General features: G+C 34.7%; 1 protein-coding gene across 3 annotated transcripts; it reads left to right on the top strand.

Moving 5' to 3' along the window:
- Positions 1-7889: 7889 nt before the first annotated feature.
- LOC102595820 (regulator of G-protein signaling 1) lies at positions 7890-26866 on the top strand. 3 transcript variants are annotated; one of them, XM_006341714.2, is made up of 11 exons: positions 7890-8151; positions 10719-10839; positions 11172-11235; positions 11348-11432; positions 11992-12065; positions 16023-16214; positions 24776-24864; positions 24956-25194; positions 25503-25627; positions 25835-26000; positions 26106-26193. In XM_006341714.2, the coding sequence occupies exons 1-10, from the start codon at positions 8075-8077 to the stop codon at positions 25990-25992; spliced, it is 1224 nt and encodes a 407-aa protein (XP_006341776.1). In that variant the 5' UTR covers positions 7890-8074; the 3' UTR covers positions 25993-26000; positions 26106-26193. The 3 variants fall into 3 exon arrangements, with proteins under 3 accessions (XP_006341776.1, XP_006341775.1, XP_015161765.1); XM_006341713.2 differs by having other exon boundaries at positions 7894-8151; positions 25835-25956; positions 26106-26866; XM_015306279.1 differs by lacking the exon at positions 10719-10839 and having other exon boundaries at positions 8069-8151; positions 25835-25956; positions 26106-26866.
- The last annotated feature ends 989 nt before the right edge of the window (positions 26867-27855 follow it).

The raw sequence follows: 27855 nt of genomic DNA on the forward strand, positions 1-27855 counted from the left end.
AACAATACATATGCAATATATGGAAAGCTTTTAAAACAGTAGAAAGCAACTCAATGTTTTTAAGAATACAATACAGTCAGTTTGTATGCAAGGATACAAAATAAACTTTATTTGTATATGAAAACACAAAATAAACTCTGTGTATATAAAAATACAAAATATAACTCTTTCTGTGTTTTGAGATTATTACTCAAAAATCTTTCTCTTAAAAGAGATGGTACTCAAATTGCTCAAAACTCTTTTGGAAATCTCAGTTTCCTCTCATCTTAAATGTGAAAACATTTACTCTTGGAGATACTTAGTTCCCATTTATCATTTTAAAGAAATGAACTCAACTCTGCTCTTTCTCAAAATATTTCAAAAATCATATTATAATATGATCATTGATGACTCGGAAGTCATACTACATAAACATTGATGGTATATCTAGATACCATACTGCTCATACATTGATGGCATACTCAATTGTCATACTAATCATGTTTTAGAAACTCTTTTCTCAAAACTCATTTTTACTTTCTCAAAACTCATTTTAAGAACTCAAGTGTTGGCTTTAAAAGCTTTTTAAATTTATAACTTAAATCATAGGGTTCATGTGGAATTATTAACATGAAAGACTCAACTCAGGGATCTTAATAACAATAAAGAACCTCAGTACTCAGAACTCAAGACTCAATGATACTACTCATCTCTAGACTGCTCGACTCATAAGGTTCATGCAGAATTATAGGGATGAACAACTCAACTCAAGGGTTTCATGGGTAACATGTAGTAGTACCATAAGTAGGTATATAATCTCAAAAGGATTAGGAACTCAATGCTCAAAGACTTAGAACTCGAAGATACTACTCCTCTCAAAGATGCTCAATGTATGAAGTTCATGCAGAATTTATGGGCATGAACGACTCGACTCGAGGGTCTACATAACAATATAGAACTCATGTATACGACTCTTCGCATTTTCATACTTCCTCAAAAATCAGTTTAAAACTTAAAATCAACTTATCTCAAGAATATTCAAATCTAAGGGTAGAATCCTAGATTTCTCTTTTACTGATTTGAAAGTAGATGTAGGGTGTGAGGACGAACTAGTCCAACACTATGATAGCCTTACATACTTGAAAAACAACCAAGGTTCTTGAAGAATCTTGAAGAAGAACTTGATTAGAAGCCTTGAAACCCTAGCTTGAAGGTACAATCAAGAAAACATTTCTTGAGATCCTTGAATTAGTTTCTTGAAATCTCTATGACCAAGATTTATGATTTTCCTTAGTGATTCATAATTGTATGGAGAAACTTGAGTTGGAAATAATGGAATTCTTGGAGAAAAACTTACCTTGAAAGAAGAATCTTGAAAAAAGATTGGAAGAATCTTGAAAAAAGATTGAAAGAATCTTGAATGGAGTCTTCTACTTTGATTTTTCCTTAGGGTTTAGGGTTTGAGAGAAAAGAGAATGATGGACTAAAAGATGAAAATCTGATTATTTTGAGCCTTTTATTAGTCAAGAAATTCGTTTAGGATTTTCAAACGAATTTCTTGGAGGTAAAAAAAACAAAAACAACCATTTTTAATGTTTTTCCGTCGGCTAAATTCGTAACAACACTATATAAGTTACTAAAATAGTCATAACTCTTTACTCAAAAATTGGATTGACGCAAAATTGGTGGCATTGCAAAGTAGATTCTAATACCTTTAATTTAATAGGTTATGACTCACGTAACTCTTTATATTCTAAGAGATATGGTCGTTTGAAGTTGACCCAAGTAGAATCTTACATCAAAACTTAATCGATAAGGAAACTTCAAAAACACTAATCAAGAACTCATCAAGAACTCTAATCTTTCAACTTCAAGAATGAAATTTGCGCTGAAAATAACATGATTGGCGTGTGGGTGAACGAACCCAACACTATGGAAGCTTACATACCTCTTAGGGATTAAACCCATGGCGAAAAATCCGCAACAACTCTCAAGAATCTCGACGAACGCCTTGATCCTTTCTCTTTCTCTTCTTTTCTCTTCTTGAACTCTCAACTAAAATCCTAGGCGTATATTAGGATTATAAAAGTAAACTTAATCAGATTAGACCCTAAAAACTTATTAAAAACGAATTAAATCTAATTGGGTAAGGAAATGACCAAAATACCCCTCATAATTTTCGGGTAACTTTCCGTAACTGGACAGCCTGACTTCAAAAGGGCCTATCTCACTGATTCAACCTCGAAACTTAGCAAACTCAGCGGCGTTGGAAAGATAATTCAAAGAACTTTCATTAGCTATCTTGTAGCCCACCTAACTTATTATGTAGTAAGAGTTATGGTCATTTGAAGTTGACCTAAAACTCATAACTTAAGCATAACTTGCAAAATTTCAGATTTTGCTATTTACAATTTAGTTCTTTTTGGAACTCAAGGTGCTACATCTAGTGACCTTAAAACTTAAGAAATCTTAAATTTCTTGATAAAATCCTACTCACAATGAAGGATGGTTCGAGTCTTAGTTCAAAATTTTTTTGGGGTGTTACAGTTACTACCTCCTTTGTATGTACAATCTTGCCTTTGAATTTTTTCCAATTTCTGACACGCCAGGTGTGGTATAAGATTGCTCTACAAATAGCCGCAATAGGCTCCTTCTTAAATTTCTTCCAATGGAGCATTATTCTTTCCAGAGCCTGTTTGATCCCATTGTTTTGCAATGCTATTCCTGTCCACTGGTTCACCTTTTCCCATACAACGTTTGCTCACTTACATTTCTCGAATAAATGCACTGTGGTCTCCATTACCTTCTCTATTGAAGAGGCAACAATCAGTTTCATCAACCTGAATGTGCAGTCTCAGCTTCTTCTTCTGTGTGAGTAATCTACCGCCGAGTCCGAACATGGCCATGATTCGGTTCGTGTTCCACGCGGAGCATTATATCCCCGTCATAATAGGTCCTTCTCTTCCTACAGTACATGTAGGATCGGCAACAACAATGCTGGGGCGGTTGAAGAATGGGTGTGTTCTTGGGCCATCATAGAAACATAGATAGGGTCAATGACGGAATGAAGAACGAAACTTTACGACAGCTTTTTCGTAGACGTTCACTTGCATCACATACACAAGTGCTCTCTGAACCGGGCAATAAGGTCACCGGTCCATTGTACAACCATCCATATTATGAATCTATGTTTATGTAGAGCCATAGAGGTCCATACTAGTTCAGTAGTTCTCGTATGTGGTTGTTAGCCAATTAGTGTTAAATAGCTTCTGGTGATGGAATATTTCCTAATTTGTGCGAGTATGTATCGACCTTGGCTATACCAACCCTGTATTTGGACCTTAATTGCATTTAGTTTCCTCAAATATCAACTACAATCTACAGGTGCTCTGTGATTCCTCAAATATCAACTACAACTTCTCTATTTGCATATGCATTTCTGTTGATGATCGAAGGATTTTGCTGTGTATTTTCAACTTGATTACGTAGTTTATCAATTGATTTAGCTTATTCAAGTTTTCATTTGCCATTTTTGATGAATTTTGAGAAAATTCAAAATTCAAATTAGAGACCTAAATAAGAAATTAAAGCAGCTTACAAACCCTAAATTCAAGATTTGAAGTTGAAATGAACATAAACAACTAAATCATACTTATTTTTTAGAGAAAAAATCATGTTTTTTTTACAAAAGGAACAAGGGTTAATGGTGGGGAAGAAGAAACAATGGTTTATTTAATGGTAGGAAAGATGACTGTTGGAGAAAGAGGAAATTTTCGTCAAAATTCACCTTCTAACGCGCCTAAAAGAGGTGAGAACATCTCCTATGACAAATCAACACTTAAGTGTGTAGAAAATAGAGAAATATAAAGTTTAGGGGGTAATAGAACACCCTTGAAATTGGAGTGTGTAGTTGGAGTTTCGGGTATAGGTTGGGGGGGTTTTAGATCATTTTCTCTTTTAAAAAAAAAATATTTCAGCAATAATAGAAAACAAGGACTTGCTAACAGTATTTATGTTATTAGTGATAATTAAAATAATATATTCGACCATTATTTTATTTTATGGATTATCATATCGAACTTATTATAAAAAATTTTTTGCATGATATTACAGATCAATTAAGTTGATGATTGAAAAGAAAGACGTTATTTTCTCTGTTTTACTTTTTTTTTCGTTTTAGTAATTTTTAAAAGAATTCTCTTTGTTTTCTTACGAACTCTTTTATTTCAACTTTATATATGTCATGTTTAACTTCACAAGATTAACAAATATTTTAGTAGATTTAATATATTCTTTAAGGAAAAATTACAAAAGTATACTACTTAAAACTTCTATTAACAAAATATCAATATACTTATATTTAATTACAAACTAAGTTTTTAAATTGCATACATAACAAAACATTTAATTTTATTATTTATTTATCTTTTTACCGAAATTCTCTCTCTTTGACTCTTAGTAGTTCGTGCCATATTATGTGGAGTGTAATTATGTATTTAATTTTATTATATATTCTCTCTCATTAAACACACCCACATACACACGTTTGTTTATGTTTTTTTTATTTCCTTTATTATGTTTTGTAGTCATTTATTGGGATTCCTTTTATATAAAGATTTGTGGTACCAATAAAGTTGTTACAGTACTGTAATTGAGTTATAGTTCCAAGAAATATTACAAATTCCTTTTCACACGATTCATTATTTTTTTATTTTCCTTTTTACATTTTGTAGTCATTTTTTTGTTCATATTGATTTATTCCTTTTATTTAAAGATTTTTATGGTACCAATAAAATTGGTACAATTATTGATAACTGAGTTATTTCCTAGAAATAATAAGAATCCTTTTTTCAGCGGTATATTGAGTTAACCCTTCAATTTTAATCATTCATATCTCTTAAACCTTACATCTTCTTCACTTAATCGTTTTTCATTCGAATTAACCAGAGGCCTCACCATATAATTGTGCCTTTTTTACCATATATAAACCAATTTTTTTACATGAATAGAATGTGGTAATTATGGTAACGGTCCAAACCAAAATATTAACCTTTTATAGTTTTTTACAATATACCGTTATAGGTTGGTATATAACTCAAATAGTTGAATTACTTTATACAACCAGTATTATGACAATTGGTTTTAGCATTACCAAATCTTTTTTATATGTGCTATTTGATTTCATGCAATGTTTAGTTTGGTATATATACCATTACGTTTACCAAGTTTTGTGTAGTTTTTAGTTCAAGTAAACCAATTTTTTTACATTAACAGAGTGTGTTTTTTCTGCTATCATTCAAACCATGATTTTAACCTAAGCTAGTTTCTTTCCATTTATTGTTTTATGTTGGTATATAAAGTAAACATATGATTTCTACACACAACCATTATTATGTGCCTATATGTTTACCAATTGCGTGACTATTTTACCATATATTGGTTCCAGATCAAACCAATATATTAACACACCTTTATTCATTATTCCTATATTTTTATCAATATCTAGGCATATTTTACAATTGTTAATCAATGTTTTACATTAACATAGTCTATTATTTCTGGTAACCAAGTTTTTCACATTAAGTAGTTTCACTAAAATTATTTCTGTTTTAGGCTGGAATTATATACACCCACATCGTTATGAATCTTCTTTGGTGGTGATGGACCAATCACGCAATACTTGAGTTCCAAATGATAAATGGTCGTGTCCACACCCAATTGTGAAAATATAGTAGTAATCAAGCCTTCGTATTTGGTGTTTGCATCATACATCACTCCTTCAAATTCGTAATCCACATAATTACCTGTAGAAATTTTCAAATTATTAATAAATTTTAAAAAAAATGCAGAATGAATTTTATACACTCATCAATTTAAACAGTTTGGTAGTTACATTGGTATTCGATGGTATATAAGACAGTTATCGATATACTTTAGTAATTGCCCAAAATGTGCACCAATGTTCTCACCAAATTTTTCACCTCAATTTTCACCATCAATTACACCAAATAATTTATTACACCAATAAATACAGCAACTCATACATCAATAATTTATTACGTATTTTGAAATTATGGTATTATATATTAGACCAATAAATACACCAACTCATACATCATAGTATTATTTTGGTGTCATTTACTAGAAACAAATATACCAGCATAAATACCACATCACATACCTAAACCAATTTGTGGTAATTCACACAATCAGTTAAACCATACAATGTATTACACCAATTGACGTACCAATAGTAATCTGACATTTAACCCAAACATACACCAACACATTTATCAGAGTATTAATTTACCACCAATTTATAGAAACAAATATACCAGATTAAGTACCAGATCACATATGACCAATTTTCAAATTATTATCTACACCAATTCAGAAAAATAAAATACACCAAAAAATTAATTGATTTTTTTTAAAGTTATATTTTATATACCAACTAATACAACTAAATACACAAAAATATGTACCTGAAATTTAACTTGAAGTTGGTATGTGTACACCATATCACATACCAAAAGAAACTATTGATAAAATCTGTTAACATTCGGCATGCAACATACCAATTAAACCACTTAATTAATGATTTTATATTAACTTGGTGCTTTAATCAATTTAACCTAATTTTTTAAAAAGAAAAACTTATTCGGCTCATCAGATTACAACCAAAATCATATGATGTTGTTGTATTACACCAAAATCGTTAATATAAAACAACGAATAAATACCAAAAAGAATTAAACGCAGATTATGTGAAAATCCTATTAATATTCCACAAACAATTGCTAAATCTTAATATCTATTTAATAATTAAACCTTTTACAGTTGCACCAGAACATTAACCAAAATCTTAAGAATGTATATTCCATCAATTTCGACAAAACCAAAGGAATTACTACCAAAAAGATTACCTGATGAGTCCCAACGCCCGCTGTGATGAATTAGAATTGAAAAATTATTGGTCTGCATATTTGATCGTCGATCTTAATTTGAAACATAAGTTTTATTTTTGTAGGAAACCTTTCTTTATGGGATATGATATATAACAAATTGGAGTAAATCAGGGAAGGTAAAATAATTGGAGAAATTTAAGGAATATGGATAATTGTGGCTGACTTGGTAAACGTTTTTTTTTTAATAAGAATTCCAGTTTTGAAAAAAAAATTTGCTATTCAATTGATTTTTTCCCTGCTATATTCGTGTAATTAAAGTTATTAAGTTGTATACTTAAGTTTTTTGCCCTTTTTTTAATTGGGAACCTTACATAAATTTCACTAGTTTAAGAGTTAATTACTTAGATACACTTTAGTTTGCAATATTACGTATCTTACCAGATTTTAGTGCATCCAAATACATGTATTTTGGGATATATGGGTAAAAATTAGGTGTAATTTGTTCTATATACATTGTATCTAAGTGGATTCACATATATTTGAGATACAGAACAAATCTCGCTCACATCTCTCTCATCTCGCTCGCCACTGTATATGTGAATCACACCAGATACATATATCTAATGTGTATCTAGTGTGATTCACATATATTTGGAATACATAACTAATCTCACTTGCTTTCATCCCCATCTCATTCGCCTCTCTCCCTATTTTAGTGAATATGGTAGCAAAACTACATATATCTAAGTGTATCTTCCTTAATATATGATAGGAAACTCTTAATTAGTAGTAAAATATATAATATTTTGAAAATATAAATATTAATAGTACACATGATGATAAAATATGTCTAATTATGTAGTTTCAATATTTATTATTTTTCCAAAATTTCTTGTCAATTTAAATTAAGATAAACAAATCAAAATGAATAAAGTATCTGAAAACTTTATATAATATAATTGATTTACGATATCGTTGCGTGTAAGGTCAAAAATAGTGGCTTAGGACAATTAAACGAATTCTTAACATGCCAACATTTCCAATGTATTTTACTAAATAAAAATGGTTGATTTCTGCTGAATAAACTGAAGTGTAAACACATATCAACCCCTTTCTTCTCGTAGACATTTCTACAAACAGTTGATGGGCATAACAGAGGCAGCAACTAAACTGTAGGGAGAGTAAAGATGGCAGCTTGTTCTAGTAAAGGAGGGTGCCCAAGTGACTATGTAGCCCTTTCAGCTGCTCTACTGTCCATGATCTTGTAAGTTCTCTGAAAAATTCTTTGTTTTTTTTTTGTTCAATTGGTTTTTTTGCTGGTTGTGGAAATTGTGAAGTCAAATACTTGTGGTTTGTGTTTTACTTGCTGTTTTTGATTGATAGGTATGCAATCTTGGACAAATTGAAAGACACTATTTTTTTTTCCTTTGATATTGTGAAAATTCTGCGGAATTCAAAGAAAATTGGACTTTGTTGGGAACGATTTCTTTTGTTTGTCAATATGGGTGATAAAAGATGGAAAAGATCAAACTTTGGAATATGAAGCAAGATTACCCTCCTTTTTGATTATTCAGTTTGATAAAGGGGTGAAGAAGGTTGACATATAAGGCTTTTTTGTGTTCACAAGATTTATTTACTTCTAACTAGGTCAATGAATTAGGGGTTGGAAGATTGTACGCCTCTAGAGCTTGCTTTGCTTTTATTTGTCTTGCTTTCACATGTCCTCTTCCCACTTTAATATGTCAATGTGGAAAGGAAGGGGAAGTCTAACCAGGATGTGCGTAGTGGCGGATCTAGAATTTTCATTAAGGGGGTTTGGAAAATATAAATTTAGTGCTTGAAATTTGAACTTGAAGTTCAAGGCCCTAAATTACCAGGCCAGCCTCTAGTCTTTGTTTGGGGGATTTAAAGTCTATATATGTTCATAAAAAGTAAAAAAATTACCTTATATATACATTGTAATATTTTACCAAAGATGTTCGGGTGAATGCTCTCCCGTTCCCTAAATCTGCCTAAAACTCCAGTAGAACTTGCCAAAGCTGTCAAAGAGAGTTTAGTGTCCTGGGAATGTACAAAGCTAAAAAAATGGAAACCAAGTGCAGAAAAAACCAGAATTGAACCCCCGACCGATTCACAACCTTGGGGAAAACTTGAACCTCCTTGACCACCTAAGTTTCTCGGACTCTGGTGCGGGTGTCCGATAGGGGTGCGGATCTAGAGGTCGGATCCTTCATGATCTAATTTTTAAGATTCGGGGATATGGATCCATGTATGGATACCGTATCGCTCATGATATATATCAACACTCGGACATCTATTGCAAGTGCATATCCCACTTTTGCACAGCAGGGTTATGAAAATCCACGAGATACGGGTGCGGAGATTCGCCTAAAGTAATTAAAATATCTAAAAATAGAGTTATAAATCCTAAATTATAAGTTATTATGTGGAGAAGTTGAGGAGAATCGTGGAAGGAGATTAAAGGTAATGAGTGACATCGAAATTTCTACATAAAAGGTATTCCATTTTCTTCAATTTCACCTTAGCTTTTGTATTGGTTACAAAAATCATTAAAACTGTCCAGACTTACCCCATCGATTTTGGTCAAAGTACCCAAAATCGGTTGGCCAAATCGGACACGGATCCCACGCCCCTGTCGTGTCGACACGGGTGCAGCACCAAAAGTGAAGAGTCCGAGCAACTTAGTTGACCACTATGCTAAGCTTTTCAGTTGTGTTGAGGGGGTTCATGTTAGCATATATACTCATAAAAAACTAATATAATCTTACATATATAGTGTATTTTTCCGACGAAGGGGGTTTGGATGAACCCCCTCCCGCCCCTTTAGATACGCCCCTGGACGTGGATAGGGGAAATCTTAACAGCTGCTGCAGCACAAGATGGGGCTTAGAATTTATCAACTTAGTGTTTTTGGATTTTCCCGATTTAATTCATCGTAACGTCCCCAATTTTTTGTTCATACGTTGTAATACTAGTATCTGTTCTAGATTGAGATTTTGCTCTTCCCACTTAAAAACAACTAATTGAAAAATGATAGTATTTAATGGTGATATACCAAAAGATAATATACATAGTAATGCAAAATAAGTAAACAACAAATTAACAAAACTATGAGAGAAGAAAGTAATATGGACAAAAAGTAGAATACAACATTATGAAACGGGGTGCGTGAGGTTAGCTGTGGCTGGTGAAATCATCCCCTCTCCCTCCCCATTGACACCCCAAACATTTTTATCTTAACTTCCCCCCATTTGTAAGGATGGTGTTGCGTTAATTTTCTTCTCTTCTCCCCCTTACTTTATTGTGGAGTAGCAGAGGTTCAAAGACTGTCTGCATATCCAGGGAAATGGAGACAAATAGAGAGTATGATGTAAGCAAGGGGGTGAGAAAAAAATAATAGGAATCTGCTCCATCTTTTTTTAGGCTGTTAAGGGTGAGAGAAGAGGAGGTGGGTAGATTTGGAGTGTCTTACCTGGATTAAGTTCATTCCTTCAATTTCCCCCCTTGTGTTTTAGTGATTTTTTGCATGTCAAGATGTGTGATTGTGTTCTACTGTTAATTTTAAGTTGACATTTAATAAAAAACACGTTTGCCACAATAATGTGATGCTCACAGAATGTTTGTCGCGTTGTCTTTTATTTTATGAAGTAAAGCCACTTTAATTTTTCTTGTGCTGGAGCTTTTGATGATTCATTTTCTCCATTATTGTTTAAAGTTTCATTATTTTGTATATCCATTCAATGCTTTAGATTTTGTTTCCATGTAAGTTACCTAAGATGTTGGCATTAACCACTTCAGTTTCCTCTGCAGACTTCTCCTGAAAGCGACATTACCTTACATGATTCACAAGATTCCTAGGTCCAAAGGCAGTAGCTTTTGGCTAGTGGCAATTCAAGTTATTGCAAGCTTAAATCTGTTGTTGTCCATAGTGGTATCTACTTTTCATTTCCTTTATATGGTATTAATGCTCCAGAATCCGATTTAACATTCCAAAACACTAATGGGACTATACTTTAATTTCCATATAATATTCATTAGGGAGGGATGTAGTTAACAAGCGACGGGTTCAACCGAATCCAATAATTTTAATACGGACTTTAGATGTGTGTGTGTGTGTATATATATATAAGTAAAGAGTCACCAATTTCAGTAATACTACATTTTTAACCCAGAATTTTAAGTGCATCGGTGATAAAAACATAAAGATTCAACCCATCAAGTTTAATCCTAGATCCTCCTCTGATATTCATATGGCTTCTGCAGATGGCCCTCAATTTTCTAAAGTTCAGAAAGAGACATTGGTGGAGGTCATGCTATCTTTGGGCAGGTAATTTACTCTTCAATCCATGACCGAATATGATTTGGTTTTCAAATTTCTTGCCTTAATCTGGTGCTTGATTGTTTGTTCTGCAATACATCTAACCCTCCTTGCTTTCCAGTCTGGATTGAAGGTCCACTCGGATTTGGTTTGCTGTTGAGCTGCCGTATTACACAGATATTCCAACTATATTATATATTTGTGAAGTAAGTTTGACTTTTTAAAAAAATTATTGACAACTGTTATTCTTTGTTTGATGAGATGATTATGTATCAATTGACCTCATCAATATTCAATTGAGTTAAATGGTGCAGCCTCCTCAATCCAACTCTTTTCCCTGGAAGAAAATAAACAAATAGAAATAGCTGCATGTCTCCTGAGGAAAATAGGATAATGGACTATCACAAACGTAATTCCTGCTTCACAGAAATGAAAAGAAGATTGATTACCTGCAGATATTAAAGGTTGCTCAAAAATAGTACACCACCCCTGAGATAAAGTGATATCATATCTTTATGTTGGGATGGCCCTCCTAAAGATATGTGACAACTGAAATAAAAAGAAACAGAACTCATCTACTATGTCTTATCTGTACTTTTTTTTCCTTTGCCTCCTTGTCTCTCTGTCTGGTTTACTTTTTTGTTGTTTGAAAAATTTGCGAAATAGCTTTAAAAGACTATGTCTTAGTGCTATTGTTGATTCATGTTACGTGGAAAAACTCTTTTCCGATAGTCTTATATTTCTTCGTTTTGTATGGTGCTTCAGGAGACGTCTGCCACCAATTAGATCCTATATTTTTCTTCTACTGATTCTCTTGCCATGGGTAGCTCTTGCTGCAGGTAAGATTCTTCAAGTTGAACTTTATAAAGAAGTCTTCTTTTAAGTTTCTTTTATTGAAATACTAATATATATATATTTTTAAAGATAATAAAATCATGTGGAAGTATGGCATTTTAGTATGGAGGAGTGTCGCTTCTGGATTTTGCTAAAGTTTATGAGCTGGTGATAACAAATTCATGCTTTCCAATAAAGGAGGACCACTTGGTTACCTTTGGTAGTGCGGTGGCCAGAACTCAGATTGATTACTTACTCCATCGAAAGGGTGATAGGTGCAAATAACATGTGGGATAAGATAGCTAGTTGCGTTAGAAAAGCAATCAGAGAGGTGTTAGGGTTTTTGAGGGACTATATTGTGGCCATCAAGGGGATTGGTGGTGAAATGGAGACGTACAAGGTAAAATGGAAGCAAAAAACGCTGCTATGCTAAGTCAGTGTTGAGAAAAGATGTGGTGGAGAGGCGGACAAACACGATAAGGTATAAGGTGATGAGAAAGGACACGAAGTAGCAGTCATGACGGCAAAAACGACAGATTTCAAACGCTTGTATGTTGATCTAGGGGACAAAGAAGAGGATAAGAAGTTGTACATGCTCTCCAAGGCGAGAGAGAGGAAGCCTGGGGACTTGGATCAAGTGAAGTGTATCAAAGACGAGGACAGTAAAGTACTAGTGGAAGAGGCACACATTAGACAAAGATGGCAAGCATACTTTCATAAACTCTTGAACCAAGAAAGGGTCACAGACATCGTGTTGGGTGTTTGAGAGAACTCGGAGAGAGCGGGATTTTTATTACCGTAGGTATTTTAAGGTTGAGGAGGTTAACAGTGCTATGCGTAAGATGAGTCAGGGTAGAGTGACTGGACCAGATGAAATTCCAGTAGAGTTCCGAAAGAGCACAGACAGGGTGGGTTTGGAGTGGTTAACTAGGTTGTTTAATGTCGTTTTTAAGACGTCTAAAATGCCCGATAAATGGAGGTGGAGTACAATGATTCCGTTGTACATGAACAAGGGTAATATCCAGAACTTCAACAATTACAGGGGTATTAAGTTGCTGAGTCACACCTTGAAAGTTTGGGAGAGGGTGTAGGTAAGGGTAAGGAACTCCATTTTTGAGAACCAGTTTGGATTCATGTCAGGGCGTTCAACTATTGAAACCATTCATCTTGTGAGATGACGGATGGAGAAATATAGGGAGAGGAAATGGGATTTGCATATGTTGTTCATTGACCTTGAAATGGCCTGTTACAATCCCGAGAGAAGTCCTTTAGTGATGTTTAGAGTCTAAAGGTATTCTAATGGCTTACATTAGAGCAATAAAGGACATGTATGATGGAGCCGAGACTCTTGTTAGAACAATGGTAGGAGTGGCAAACTAACAGGTCTAGTCGAACATGAGTCGATCGAAAATGAGTTGAACAAAAATGGATAAAATAATCGACTTGACTCATATTTTAAATGGGTGAAAACGAGTTACCCAATGGATAATGTGTAAGTATGGATACCCATATTATAATAGGGATCATGTCAAAAGCTTCAAAAGATTCTTCACCCCCACCCCCACCCCACTCCACAAAATATTAAAACTTTTAAAATTTATTTCTTTATCACCCCCACCCCTATCCCGTCCCCAACCTAATGCCTTCCCACCTCCACCCCCACCCCACTCCACAAAATATTAAACTTTTAAAATTTATTTCTTTATCACCCCCACCCCTATCCCGTCCCCAACCTAATGCCTTCCCACCTCCACCCCCACCCCACTCCACAAAATATTAAACTTTTAAAATTTATTTCTTTATCACCCCCACCCCTATCCCGTCCCCAACCTAATGCCTTCCCACCTCCACCCCCACCCACCCCTACCCCCACCCCAATGCCTAAAAAATTAAATTTGTTTTTTTTAAAAAAAATTAATTTACTTTTTACTATCGCTATCCCTACCCTCCCCACCACCACCACTACCCCTCCCCCCCTTCCATTTCCAAAAAATTAATTTATTTTTTAGAAAATTTTAGATTTTTTTCCTTATACCCCCTACCCCGACCACCTACACTTCAAAAAAAATATTAATAATGTCACTCTTTTTTATGAATGAGCCTTTTTTACCCATTTTACCCATTTAACTACCCGCTTTTAAATGGGTAATATGAGTTTGACTCATTTTTTACCCATTTTATCCATTTAACTACCCGCTTTTAAATGGGTAATATGAGTTTGACTCATTTTTACCCATTTTAAATTAGTTGGGTACCCAACCTATTTAAGATGGGTAATTTGAATGGGTACCATATAAATTACCCATTCTGCCACCCCTAAACAATGGGAGGAGACTCAGAGCACTTCCCAGTCAAGATGGGGTCCAACGATCTGCGTTGAGCCTGTCTCTATTTGCCTTGGTGATGGATAAGTTGATGCGGCATATTCAGGGTGAGGTGCGTTGGTGTTTGTTATTTGTAGATGACATTATTTTGATTGAGGAGACTCGCGGCGGAGTTAACGATAGGTTGGAGGTGTTGAGACAAATTCTACAGTCTAAATGGTTCAAGTTGGGTAGGACCAAGTCAGAGTATTTGGAGTGTGAATTATGTGATGTGACGTAGGAGCCAGATGTGGAAGTGAGACTTGATACTCAAGTTATCCCTAAGAGAGATAGATGTAAGTATCTAGGGTCTTTGCTCCAAGGAAATGGGGAGATCAATGATGATGTCACACCATATTGGTGCGGCATGGATGGAGTGGAGGCTTGCATCCGGTGTCTTGTGTGATAAGAAGGTATCACTAAAACTTAAACGTAAGTTTTATAGAGTGGTGGTTAGACCAACTTTGTTGCATAGGGCGGAGTGTTGGCCAGTCAAGAACTTTGCAAGTGGCGGAAATGAGGATGTTGAGATGGATGTGCGGGCATATAGGAGCGATAGGATTAGGAATGAGGATATTCGAGACGAAGTGGGAGTGGCCTCCATGGTGGACAAGATGAGGGAAGGGAGACTGAGATGTTTTGGACACGTGAAGAGGAGAGGTGCGGATGCCACAATAAGGAGGTGTGAGAGGTTGGATATAGGGGTTGAGGAGAGGCAAAGGTAGTTAAGAAGTATTGGGGATAGGTGATTAGCCAGGATATGACACATCTTCTGTGTATCGAGGACATGACCTTAGATAGGAAGGTATGAATGTCGAGAATAAGGGTAGAAGATTTGTAGGTAGTTTTCTCAAAAGATTTGTAGGTAGTTGAGAGTTGTCTTATTACTAACCTATTCATGTCTTTGGATGGGTGGGAGTATAGAGCTCCATGCGGGTCGTAGTATTAGCATAAGCATGTAGTCTTTAGCTTTTAGTATCTGATTTCATCTGTGGTTTACTGTGTTTAGGTGACTGCACCTTGCTGCTGCTGTTACGGTTCCTTGCATATCTGCTAAGCACTGCTTTGTTATTAGCTAATTACTGCTTTGATTTGTTGTAACCGAGAGTGGGCCTGCGTACACTCTACCCTTGGTTGTTACTGTTTACGTAGTAGTTGCTTTCAATGGGTACATTCTTCTTGTTGTGGAAATATGACTTGTCTTTTGCCTACACTTTTGCAGTTGTACTACTTTATGCATTTTAATTTTCTGTTTTAGTATTTGGTTAGTTTATCTTTCAGTTGAGTCATGCCAAAACTTTGTGCAAGTGTATGAACAAATATTTTTTGCTTTTATTACCAAGTGAGAACTTGTTGATTTTAGCACAGTCAAATTGATGTTGATAATCGGCATTTAAAATTGCAAAAAGTTTGATTTTCAACAGTTATTTGATTAGTGTATTCTGCTCTTTTCATATTGTCTCTTTAGCACGTGAATTTTCTGTGTTACTTTTTTCATTTGTAGTAACATCCCTGCTATTAATATTATAAGCTTTATTTGCTAAAGTTGTTTATGTAAGAAAGGATTTTTTATATTAATACAGAGTTTGTCTGATGTAGTTATTCAAATAAAAAAGCCTCTAAATGACCGGTGCCACATGGGGACTCTGTGGATCATCCTTGTTATGGGCCTTCATGCATTATATGTTGTAGCTTTGATTGCTTTTGCTGGGGCTGTGCATCATGTGGAATTCAGATTTCATGAACTCAAAGACCTTTGGAGAGGAATTCTTGTCTCTTCAGCTTCCATTGGTTTGTTTCTATCCATTTTCTTTGATTGGCTTCTTTTCTGGCATGCTTCTTTGTCTTCCTGCGTGTGCCCTGGTAGGAGAATGACATATTGAGGAATGAAGTCAGAAAGACGTAATTAGTCTTGATTAACCACTTTCCCAATATTGTCCAAGCATCTAAAGATATTCTTACACATACCGGAAGCACCAGCTGCTATGTGAAATATTCTGTCAAGGAAAATTCAATGAGGAAAGTAATTATCTTCGGTGTAATGTCAGTTAAAGTGGCTGACTTTTTCAGATCTAATAATTGAATTTGACCATCATGACTGAGACACCAATTTAAAATACTTCTCATGCATTCCCCTCAAGTTGGATAATAAAAAACATGCATATTCAATTGCTTACAGATAAAATTCTATCTAAAATCTCAGAAATAAATTGTTATTAATTGCAGCTTGATATACAGGGTTCAGATAATCACAGACCACAAAGGCTTCTAGTATAGGATCTGTCTATTGAGTATAAACGGTGAGATATCTTATACCCCATTTAATACAAAGGCAAGTTCAGGAACCGCTCGGTTAAACACACTACATTATGTAGTTGTGAATGCAAATCAAAGTTTTTGATGGAAATTCTTGGTGATGTAAATTGCATTATAGCCCTGTAAACAAGACTCTTGGCTTGGTTCTGGAAAGCAGATTATTTATTGCTTTAGCAAGACTTCGATTCCTCCAAGAGAAAATTATTACTCCCTTCCTGTCATTTAGCTTCCTGAGAATCAAAATAGTGTGATATTTGACCAAGTCTTTTTTGATATATTTTTCATTTTTATAGTGGTGTAATTTGGAATATCTGAATTTTAATCTTAAGAAATGAAAATTCTTTATCCAATTATCAATGAAAATTGATCAAATTGACCATAAGCAAAACTGTCACCAAATTGTACGGGGAACTGGGATGAATGAAGAAGATTTTTTCCCTATGACTTGAGATCTTGCTCACATACATGTACATGCTCTTCGTTCTATGTGACCAGTTGCTTTTGACACACCCAAACGTCATGGCAAAACTTTTAAACTGTGTGTACCAGACATAGTTGAGGAAAGGTTTGGTGTGTGAAAGTTTCTTTCGTGAAGTTAGGGTGTGAAAGGGATCCTGTGACATGTTTGGGGGGAAAGTATGTATTAAGCCTATCTTCAATCACAGGAAAGAATATCCTTTTAACGATCAAGCGTCATTAGCAGGATAAACTTCTAGAATCTCTGACATTTATGATAGTCGTCCAGACTACTAAAAATATTGATGTGCGCCTAGCGTTACTGTTGTAGCTAGTGTATACTCAATTGTAGCTAGTGTATACTCAATGTATAACAAAGGCATACATAGTGTGTAACAAGTGTAAAATAATTGTATAGTCAGTGTATATTGTATACACAATATCACAGATTATATTGTGATTAAACTGGCTAAATTTTGTAAAAAGTAAATATCAGGGTTATTTTTTAAATGGGCCACTTTGGACTGTTGTGTAGTAAATAGTCCTATATTATACTCCCTTTGTTTCAGTTTATGTTGCAACATTTTCTTTTTAGTCTAATCCAAAAAGAATGGAAGCTTTCTAAATTTGGAAACAATTTTTTTTTTGATTTGCACCGGGTGTCCGAGTCTCTTTGAGCCCCGACTAATCCCGGGGGTGCACAGGCCCTCGGCAAGGAGTTTCCCGCAAGTGCACCACGGTTAATTCAGGTTTTACCCAGTCCGATGGCCCTCAGAAATTGTTTGCACCCAGTGGGTTTCGAACTTGAGACCTTGAAAGGGAGCAAACCCCAAGGCTCAAGTCAATTGCCAGCAGGCCAACCCCTGAGGGTTTTTGGAAACAATTTAACTTTAACTTCTCAGTTTACTTTCAACGAGAAGATTTTATAGCCACACAAATGCTATGTCATGCTTAAGACAACTAGTTTGACGAGTCCTTTTCTTTCTTATTGAAGGAGTTGAACGTAATGAGTTGAATGAACGTAGCTTTTGATAAGACATATGTCACGATCCAAAAATGAACATGATGACACTCGTCTTATTCCACCAATCCCACCAAGACAAGTCAGCCTAAAACTCAGATATTACAAGAAAAATGCGGAAATTTATAATCAACTTAAAAAAACCCCCAAAACCTGGTTGTCACGTGTACAAGCCTCTAAAGTATTACAATTGAATCAAAAGAAAAATACAAGTCTCATATGACAATTGTTTCTAGAATAGAACAAGATCATAAATAGGAGTAAGAAGGTCTGCTGCGATGACAAACAACTTCCTCACAAATTTCCAAGAAGCCTCGGAAAATAAGAGAATAGAAAGTATCACAAAAAGCCAGGCTCGTAACCTACAAAAATTGTAGAAGCAAGGGGTGAGTACCAAACCACACGGTACTCAGCAAGTAAACTTCTAAACACAAGCTAAGGGAATAGAATACGGGTACTCCTTACACCCCATCCGAACCTCCACAACTACAACCTACATAAAACCAGCCCAACCTAACAGGTCACAGTTTACATAGCATACAACTTAACAACAACACTCTAACAATTAGATATCCTCAACAACAAACTCAATATTCACCAATCACAAGTTCCACAGAAAGGCACTCACAAGATCAACAACACACAAGATCAAGTTCACCAATGATAAAGATGTGCAATGCAATGCAATGAAATGAAATGTCAAGTATAATGATGCATGTCTGACCTAATGATTCACACCCGCTGTCTCACAGTCCGGGATCCATGGGACATATATGTCCATGCATCTATTGCGGCATGCGACACGACCCTTGATAATAGTATCTGTTGCGGCGCGCAACACGTCCCTCGATATATAGTATCCGTCGCGGCGCGTGACATGTCCCTCGAAATGGTACATCCTCTTTAATTTCTTATTCTTTCTCAATTCACCTAACACTTGTCACAACCATGTCTCAAAACAATGCAAATGACATGTTCACACAAATAATGATGAGATGACCATTTTCATAACATTGCACAATTCACAGCAACACAATCGTGATACAACATCAACAATGAATCAACAAGCCTTTCAAAATCATTCTCAACACATCACACACCAATAATTAATCACATGACCTTTTATTACCCATTTTTCATCATTAGAATTATTCAATATGGACAAGTCAACTCATCACCAAGTCCCATTACTCCCCAACACATCACAAGGAAGTACACGATTCTACACACTTAACAAGGGATTAGAAATCCATTTGCCTCAATCAATCAAGAATTCACTCCGAGACTTGAGTCTTCCCCTTTCGTTGAACTTCCAACTCAAAGCAATCTATTCACATTAATGATCACAATAAGATTTCAAAACTAACAACATCCATATCACTATGTGTCTAACATAGACCAAAAATCATAGAGCACGAATCTATAATCAAGTTCTTAACTTTTGATGCCAATTGACATGTCAACTCTTTCAACTTTTTCTCCAATTTTCAAGCCTAGGGTTGAGTTCCAATTCCTTCAAATACCATAAATCTAATGGTATTCATATAATATAATACACATAATATTTAATTATTTATCTCAATATATCAAAACTTGAACTATAATGTGATAATATAAAAAAAAATCTGAATCCAGTCAAATTATACTAAAACGGTACTTAATCTTCAAACAAGGACCATGCAGTACCTTATTTCACCATTACCGTTTCTTCTCCATAATCAACTCATGATTACTCTCTTGTTTCTCATCATTACCTAATTAATTGCCTACTAATTTTGCCCCCCCACTTTAGAAAATTTTGCATCCTTAGTAGTTAATGGAAAACAAATTGAAACTCAGCAATTCTACCTTCTCTTACCCCGCCATCAATCGATATAATATATTTATATATAATCTCCTAACAATTAGTGCATGTACCAAGAGATTAGAGTTAAGTTTAGCATATTACCTGAAGCACTTACGATTCGTTTTCGTACTTGGATGTCTGTAGTAGGGTTTTGCTCTTGTGTGATGTAATTAATAAATAATATCAACTTTATTTAACTCTAATTTATTCTTATACATGTGCAAGGTGGTAAAAGTATTAAATAAATTATGGACTAGGCCCATTAACCACCTATTAAAAGTAGTTATTTAAAATTTGCTCACTTATTAATTTACTATAGCTAAATGGATAGTTCAAAATTCTCAAGCCAACTTCACCGACTAATCAGGAATGGGTCGGGGCAACTATCGGGAGGGATAAAACGGTAATTTCCAAGAATGACCTTTCGGGTCATGACATTATCCACCACTAAAAACCATGTTCGTCCTCGAACATAAAGAAGAAGAAAGAAGGAAAACCGACATTACCAAAAGTCTGAGGTATTATTTCCAGAGTCAATGTTTATCTTTCCAAGTGAGCACATCCTTAAGACCATTCCATCAAGAGCAACTACTAAGAATTGAACTTTTGAATCAAACTTTGGAAGATCTATAAATCAAGAGTGATTATCAAGTCACAAACTAACTCATGAACTCAATCTAAACTCAACCCCATTGAACCTTAACACAACCATCATGGTGAATCTTTTCTTACATAACCAAGATAACCTTCTGAATCAATACTGACTATAACCAGAAGTGAGCTTGAATCAATCACCGGACACTCATAATGCCCAAACCATCACAGATCTTATCAAGATTTCCTTTTCACAACACAATCTTTTCACGAGCTTAAGTTATAAAAATATGATCTTTAGACATCCTGTACTCATCAAGGGAGAATTCAACTTATCTCACCCAAAGAAGAACAAGATCAAGTAACCACCAACAAGCGGTACACCCAAGTATACAAAACCTCTAACAATACTTATCGAAAATGCTAGATCAGTAGCTATGATTGTAGACGACCCTTAAGAACAACAAAACTAGACCCAATGATCCCCACATTCAACCACACATAGCGAGAACATGATCTCAACGACTAGATGAATACTAAAACTGTCGGACAATTGTAAATACCCATGGTAGCTCTTCTATAATTCTCACAAGTAAGGTGGTACATATTGAACCACTGGAATACTTCAATTTCTCCAAGATAGCACCAAATATGTCATATCTAAAATAATTAAGTCTGCCCAAGCATCCTATCCTACCAAGAGGACAATCGCAGGATCGGTACACCCGATCCACCACTAGGGATTCACCCATAGATGTGGAAACACAAGTAGCATAAGCAATGAATCATACTCCAAATAATATCCAGTACGAAGAAGGTGGTCACATAAGAATATACGAAAGCAAGGTCGAATAACACAAGATACTCCTTCCATAGTGCCCATATAAATAAAATTCCATTCATCTGACTCCATCTCTCGATTTTTAGCCGCCCACAATCAACCAGTCTGATCCCCATTACAATATTACAAATACTCGATTCATCAAACCCCATATACTTCTCACAATACTCCATTGAAGCTAACACTCTTAATACCAACAAACATCATAACTACACCAACCATTTACCTTACTCTCAAACTGCCACTAGTATCAAAGTCTTCTTATCAAATACATGTTCAAACTATGGCTACTTCTCTTTCTATTTAAGCATTTCATGACAAATACGAGTCCCCCACAAGGAGGATAGCACTAATTTCAAAGTTGATAGTACCTTTCCATCAAGATAAAACTATTAAATCACACCCAAAGTCAACTCCACACAACTTCCACATACCATGCTTTAACTACCATTTCAAACCATCACATACCTCATGCCAACACTCAGAGAAATCTTTGGTCACCCCAATTATTCTATATCCTATGAGCGCATAATCTCTATTTACCATCACATATCTATGTAACACATCACAACAGATGTGTAGTTCCATCAACAAAGTATTTTCAACCCCCTCAAAACCTCATTAACCATGTAGAACTGTAGGTCAATAATGTTGCATATCCATAAGTTATCTATCATAATTTGAACAATCTAGCTCGACATAACCCTATAGAATCTTCCACAGATCATTGTTTGTCACCCAAACTAAGACTCCATCTTTATAAAAGTCTATGATAAACCCCTAGTAAGTCTGTGCCGAACCAATTTACATCTCATAGTCATATCTGAACTCATAGCAAAAATTCATACAACAAACTTCAAACCTTGGGTCTATATGAGAGGTCTTATTCCTCATCTTTCTTAAATTCTTCCCATGACACAAATTTCAAATACCTTGAACTCTTCAATACACCATACTCTTTTGTCTTTCGTGGACTCGCTTACCGATCTTCTTATCTTTTAACCAACAATCCAAAAATTTTACCTTATACTCTAAACCAACATTTTAAAGTTGATCATAAATTTCCGCATTTTTCTTGTAATAACTGAGTTTTAGGTTGACTTGTTTTGGTGGGATAAGACGAGTGTCATCACGTTCATTTTTGGGTCATGACAACATTGTCGTTTCATCTTCGTGCCTATTCAAATGTTGCTAGATAAAATGCAATGCAGGGACTAACAATTTTGCTCTTGCTTATTCAAACTACAAATCTAGAATAGAGTAAAGCATTCTTCACTAGGATGCATAGATATTGCTTTCAACTTTCGATGAATACCCAACTTTCTCAACTTGTTTCTGTGTAGTTGAAAATGCAATCATAAGAAACCTGTTGAAAATTACTTTAAGTTACTGCAATAATTTTCTTTTTAGCCTAATAATTAAGTTGTTTTTTCTTTTTAGCCTAATAATTAAGTTGCTTATGTTTAGGATGATTTGAATTTTAAATTTTTATTAGGTTGTTTTAGTTTGTTGAGATATTTTAGGTTTTCGAATTTTGAATTATGCAATTTTTTTGTTGTAAGTTGGCTATTTAAAGCCCTCCTATGCTTATGAAAAATAAAAAATTGAGAGACATTTTCAATCTTTTTTGTTGCCCATCTTTTCAAAAAACAACAATAGTGGCATCAAAAGCATCATTGATCTTACGGGATCTATGAGTTCTTCTAAAGAACTATTTTTAACCCGTCAGAGCTACTTCCAACCTGTGCTTATTTTCAACCAATACCTATTTTAACCTATTTTCAACCATGGCAAGCAACAGTCTCTCTTTCAATGGGCCTCAAATTTCACCGACAAAAACTATCAAATTTGGTCGTTGAGAATAAAACCATATTTTAAAACTTATGTTTTATGGGATGTTGTGATGGAAGAAAAATCCTTGTAAACAACTCCTTGCAAATTCTATCATTGTCAAGATGAAAGCACTTTCAAAAGAGATTTCAAACAAGACAAGATTATTGAGGGTGTTTTTTAAGCACAAACCAAAAGAAGAAAAAGAATAAGAAGAGAAATTAATATAAAAAATTGTGCAAGTTCAAAAGAATTCAGCACCAACTTTCAAAATAGAAATTGAGGAGAGTAACTTTTTAAAATTGTAGTAACTAAAGTAAAGGATGAGTGTTGAAAATTTCTTTAAGTTACTACAGTAATCTTCTTGTTAGCCTAATAATTAAGTTGCTTAGATTTAGGATAATTTGAATTTTAGATTTTTATTAGGTTGTTTTAGTTTGTTGAGATATTTTAGGTTTTGAATTATGCAGATCTTTTGTTGTAAGTTGTCTATATAAAGCCCTCCTATGCTTAAGAAAAATAAAAAATTGAGAGACATTTTCAACCCTTTTTTGTTGCCCGTCTTTTTTAAAAAAAACCTCCGGTCAGTTTCTTCACAGTTCCCTCATTGCTAACCGCTATAGTATGGTAAATGGGTTTACCATACTTGATAGTAAGGTCCATAAGAAGATGCAAAGAAAGACCATGATACTCTGGATGATGTCAAGTTGGCTGCAAAGACTACTCAACGTTCTACCCTTATGCACACCTGATCCTATCTATAAAAAAATATTAAGGTTCGCCTTCACCCTGAAGTGAACACCCCAAAAGTGCCCGGGATAGCACAACATCTGGAGCATGGTACTTCTGATTTTTGAAGCACTTGTATAAAATCTGGAGATAATTTGTTGCAATTCTCCAACCTCTTAGATCATGGTACTGTATGTTGCTACTTATATCCTATGTTGCTCAGACTCTCGAAAATGTTGCCATACTCTTGTTAGATCCTCCAAAAAATGCACTACTTTTGGAAGACCTGGCACTCATTCATCGGCATTTTGAAGAGTCCGAGCAACATAGCTTATATCATAGTATTACTGAGGAACAGAGATGTCCGGTGGTGTTGGTCCTCCCAGCCCTTCCACCGTGTGATGGTGCAAGTTAGTAAATTTCATGGGGTGAAAGGACTCTGATTGGCCTCATGTATCCTCTTTTATCATGATAGATACAATCACCTGGATCTAAGTAAGAAAAAAATAGAAAATAATATTCAGATATTAACGCTATGAAGTTGTGGTTTTGTTTTTAAATGTATGAAGGCATATAAAGCTCTGTTATATTACAAGTTGTTTTTTATCTTTGATATTCATTGGTTTGTTACATCATACTTTATTCAAATGATATTTCTTCTTAGACATTTCCCAAGAATATTTTGTGTTGATACAACTGGCTGTTTTCTCTCTATCAAGGAATATGGGTGGCTGCTTATGTTATGAATGAGGTTCGCGAGGATATATCATGGCTAGAAATTGCCTCTAGATTTTTGTTATTGGTTATGGTACAATTTCCTGATCTTGTGCTACTTTGTTGATATGTGAGTATCAGAATATTTTTGTTGACTGCCTACAGTTTCTCTTTTTATTCAACAGACAAGTGCCCTTGTACTGGCATTCTTCTCTTTCTCAATTTCTCAACCTCTTGTCTCACTTATGAGCTTGAGGAAGAAGAATCCGAAAGAATACAAGACAATGAGTCAGGCATTAGGTATACCTGATAGTGGGATCCTATTACAGAGGGAATCGACAAGCATTTTAGATCCCAATGAACCTTTGGAAAAGCTCCTGCTGAACCGAAGGTTCCGTCAGTCCTTCATGGAATTTGCAGACAGGTTTTATTCTTTCTCCTTTTGCGAAAATTTATCATTGTATCTTCATGCTGTGTGCATGGATCAGTGGCAGCTTATCATATTGAAGAGAGAAGATGGTCCTGTCTTTTCTCCTTGATTTTAACATAATGGAATATTAAAAGAAATAAAATGTATGTGACATTCTTTGAAACAAAGAAATCACAGACAAAATCAGACCATCTTTTCTAGAGATAAAACTCTGACAGATAGGTAATCAACCCTGTGACTTCTGAAATTGAATGCACAGTAATGGAATGACCTTTTTTTCTTTTACTTTGTTCACATTGTAGTTGTCTGGCTGGAGAGAGTGTGCATTTCTATGATGAAGTGCAACATTTTGATAAAATTCCTATTCAGGATTCAGTTAGGAGAATTTACATGGCACGCCACATAATAGAGAAGTATATAGCTGCAGGTAAGGTCAATTCTTATATGAAGCAAATTTTGATGGTCATATTAAATCTTCCCTTCAATGATTCTTTAAACCAAGTTTTATTGGTAACTTGATGGATTATACACTTTGATTTTCCTACTTTATTCTCCGGTTCTACCTCTGGAAAGTATGCTCGTGCTTAAATTTTGATGCTTCTCTGACCTGCATTTGCTCATTAAACACCTGTAGGAGCACCAATGGAGGTGAACATTTCTCACCGAATCCGGCAGGAAATTTTGAGTACTAATGATCTCTCCCACACTGATCTCTTCAAAAATGCTCTAGGTGAACTGATGCAGCTTATGAAACTGGTTGGTCTTTTGCGTTCTAAACCATTACTTGCTTGATCACAATGGTATTTTGCATTGCTTAATTATCCTCTTTCTATCCTTCATTCCCTGTCTCACTCTCATCATCTCTTGTACTATTGTTGAATCGTTCTTCTTGTGGACATACAAAGAACTTAGCAAGAGATTACTGGTCGTCAATGTACTTCATGAAGCTGGAAGAGGATATCCGCATGAGAGCAGTTGATCCGGAGATGGAACATGCTAGTGGTTGGAATTTTTCCCCAAAATTGAGTTCTGTCCATTGCAGTGATGACCCTTTCCAGCATGAACATAGCCCCAGAAATTCTGGATGTCATAATCACGATTCAGAATTGCGATGACAAAACATGTGAGTGGGATCATGACTTTCCAACGTGATGGAGTTGCATATATTTGGCCGTGAACAGGAAGAGAAGTGAACCTAAACGAGACATGATATTCATCTTCACATGATGGGCTCCAGCTACCTGATTCTCCTGTTCATAAACGATACGAGCCTTCAAGACCAAGTTTTGCTGTGTGATGTTGCTGCTCATGCTTTTCAGACCTGAAGGAGCAATGCCAAGATCATGGCATGTGAAAGAACAGGGCAGACTGAAAGTGGGCTTCTAGTTTTCAAATTTGTGGGTGGCAATTTATGCTGGCAGGTAGATTCAACAAATGTATAAAGACATATAGTTGTGGTACTTAGCATACTTTTGTATCTAAGTGGAACTTCCAAGCCCCAAGGTGCATCTTACTAGACTTGTTATATAAATCAACATGCGAATAAACTTTGATATCCATTGTTGTCTGAAGTTGTGAAAGTTACAAGTGTGGTCCATGATGAAATTCTGCTTGTTGGATAATTATATTGTACAAATAAAGTAAAGATAATTCTTGTGTTTATGTATACTAAGAATAATATTAATAATCTCTAGGCACTTGTGTTATGTGGAGTGAAAAGTTAGCATGCTAATTTTTCAAGAGTTAAATATACCCTCTAAATTACTTTAAATGGGTCAATAGTACCTTATGTTTTTTGGCTTAAAAATGTCTTTGCCGTCACATTTTTGGCGCAAAAACGTCTTCCAACTAGTAAAATAGCTCAAAAATACCATTTTATTGATGTCGCTCCAAAATAAGAAAAAAGATAGTTCAATTTTTCCGTTGAACTATTCAAAATATGAGGTTTTGCCCTCCATTTAAAATTAGGAATAAGTGTTCTTAATCGTAAAGACTTGACCAAAAGCGTATATAACATTATAACTTATGAGATTAATTTGATTATTTTAAATTAGAATTTTTATACAATGTCAATTTTTTGTTTTATAAAGTAAATGTCTACATTAATTTTCACCTAAATATTTATGCTATTGTTTTCATCCAAAACTCTTTTACCTGCGATCCTCGACTATAACTTGGGATGACTTAAAGTTACGATAAATAATATAACATATCAAGGTATCATTGAATTTGATTTCTTTTAAATATCATTCTTAGAGTTAGCAAAATACATTCACTATTACTAATGTAAGTAGAGAAATAAATTTTAAATAGTTATGTAAGAAAAAGTACGTAACATTATATTTAGAAATAAAAAGAATTATACCTAATGTAGTCTAAGGAATTGAAAGAAGAAAAAAGAAGGTTATGGGTGTGTTTGGTATTAAGGAAAATGTTTTCCATGGAAAATGTTTTCCTGGAAAACAAGTTGATTTTTGACTTCTTTTCTCATGTTTGGTTGGTGAGTAGAAAATATTTGCCGGAAAAGATTTTTAGTGTTTGATTTATGAATGATTTTTTTTTTTTAGAAATATCTTTTATTTTTACTAGGGTAGAAAATAATTTTTGAAATTGAAAATATATTTTTAAAACAAACTTAAATTTTTTTGGGGGTGG

Source organism: Solanum tuberosum, unplaced genomic scaffold (assembly GCF_000226075.1).
Source record: "Solanum tuberosum cultivar DM 1-3 516 R44 unplaced genomic scaffold, SolTub_3.0 scf00027, whole genome shotgun sequence".
NCBI lineage: Eukaryota > Viridiplantae > Streptophyta > Magnoliopsida > Solanales > Solanaceae > Solanum > Solanum tuberosum.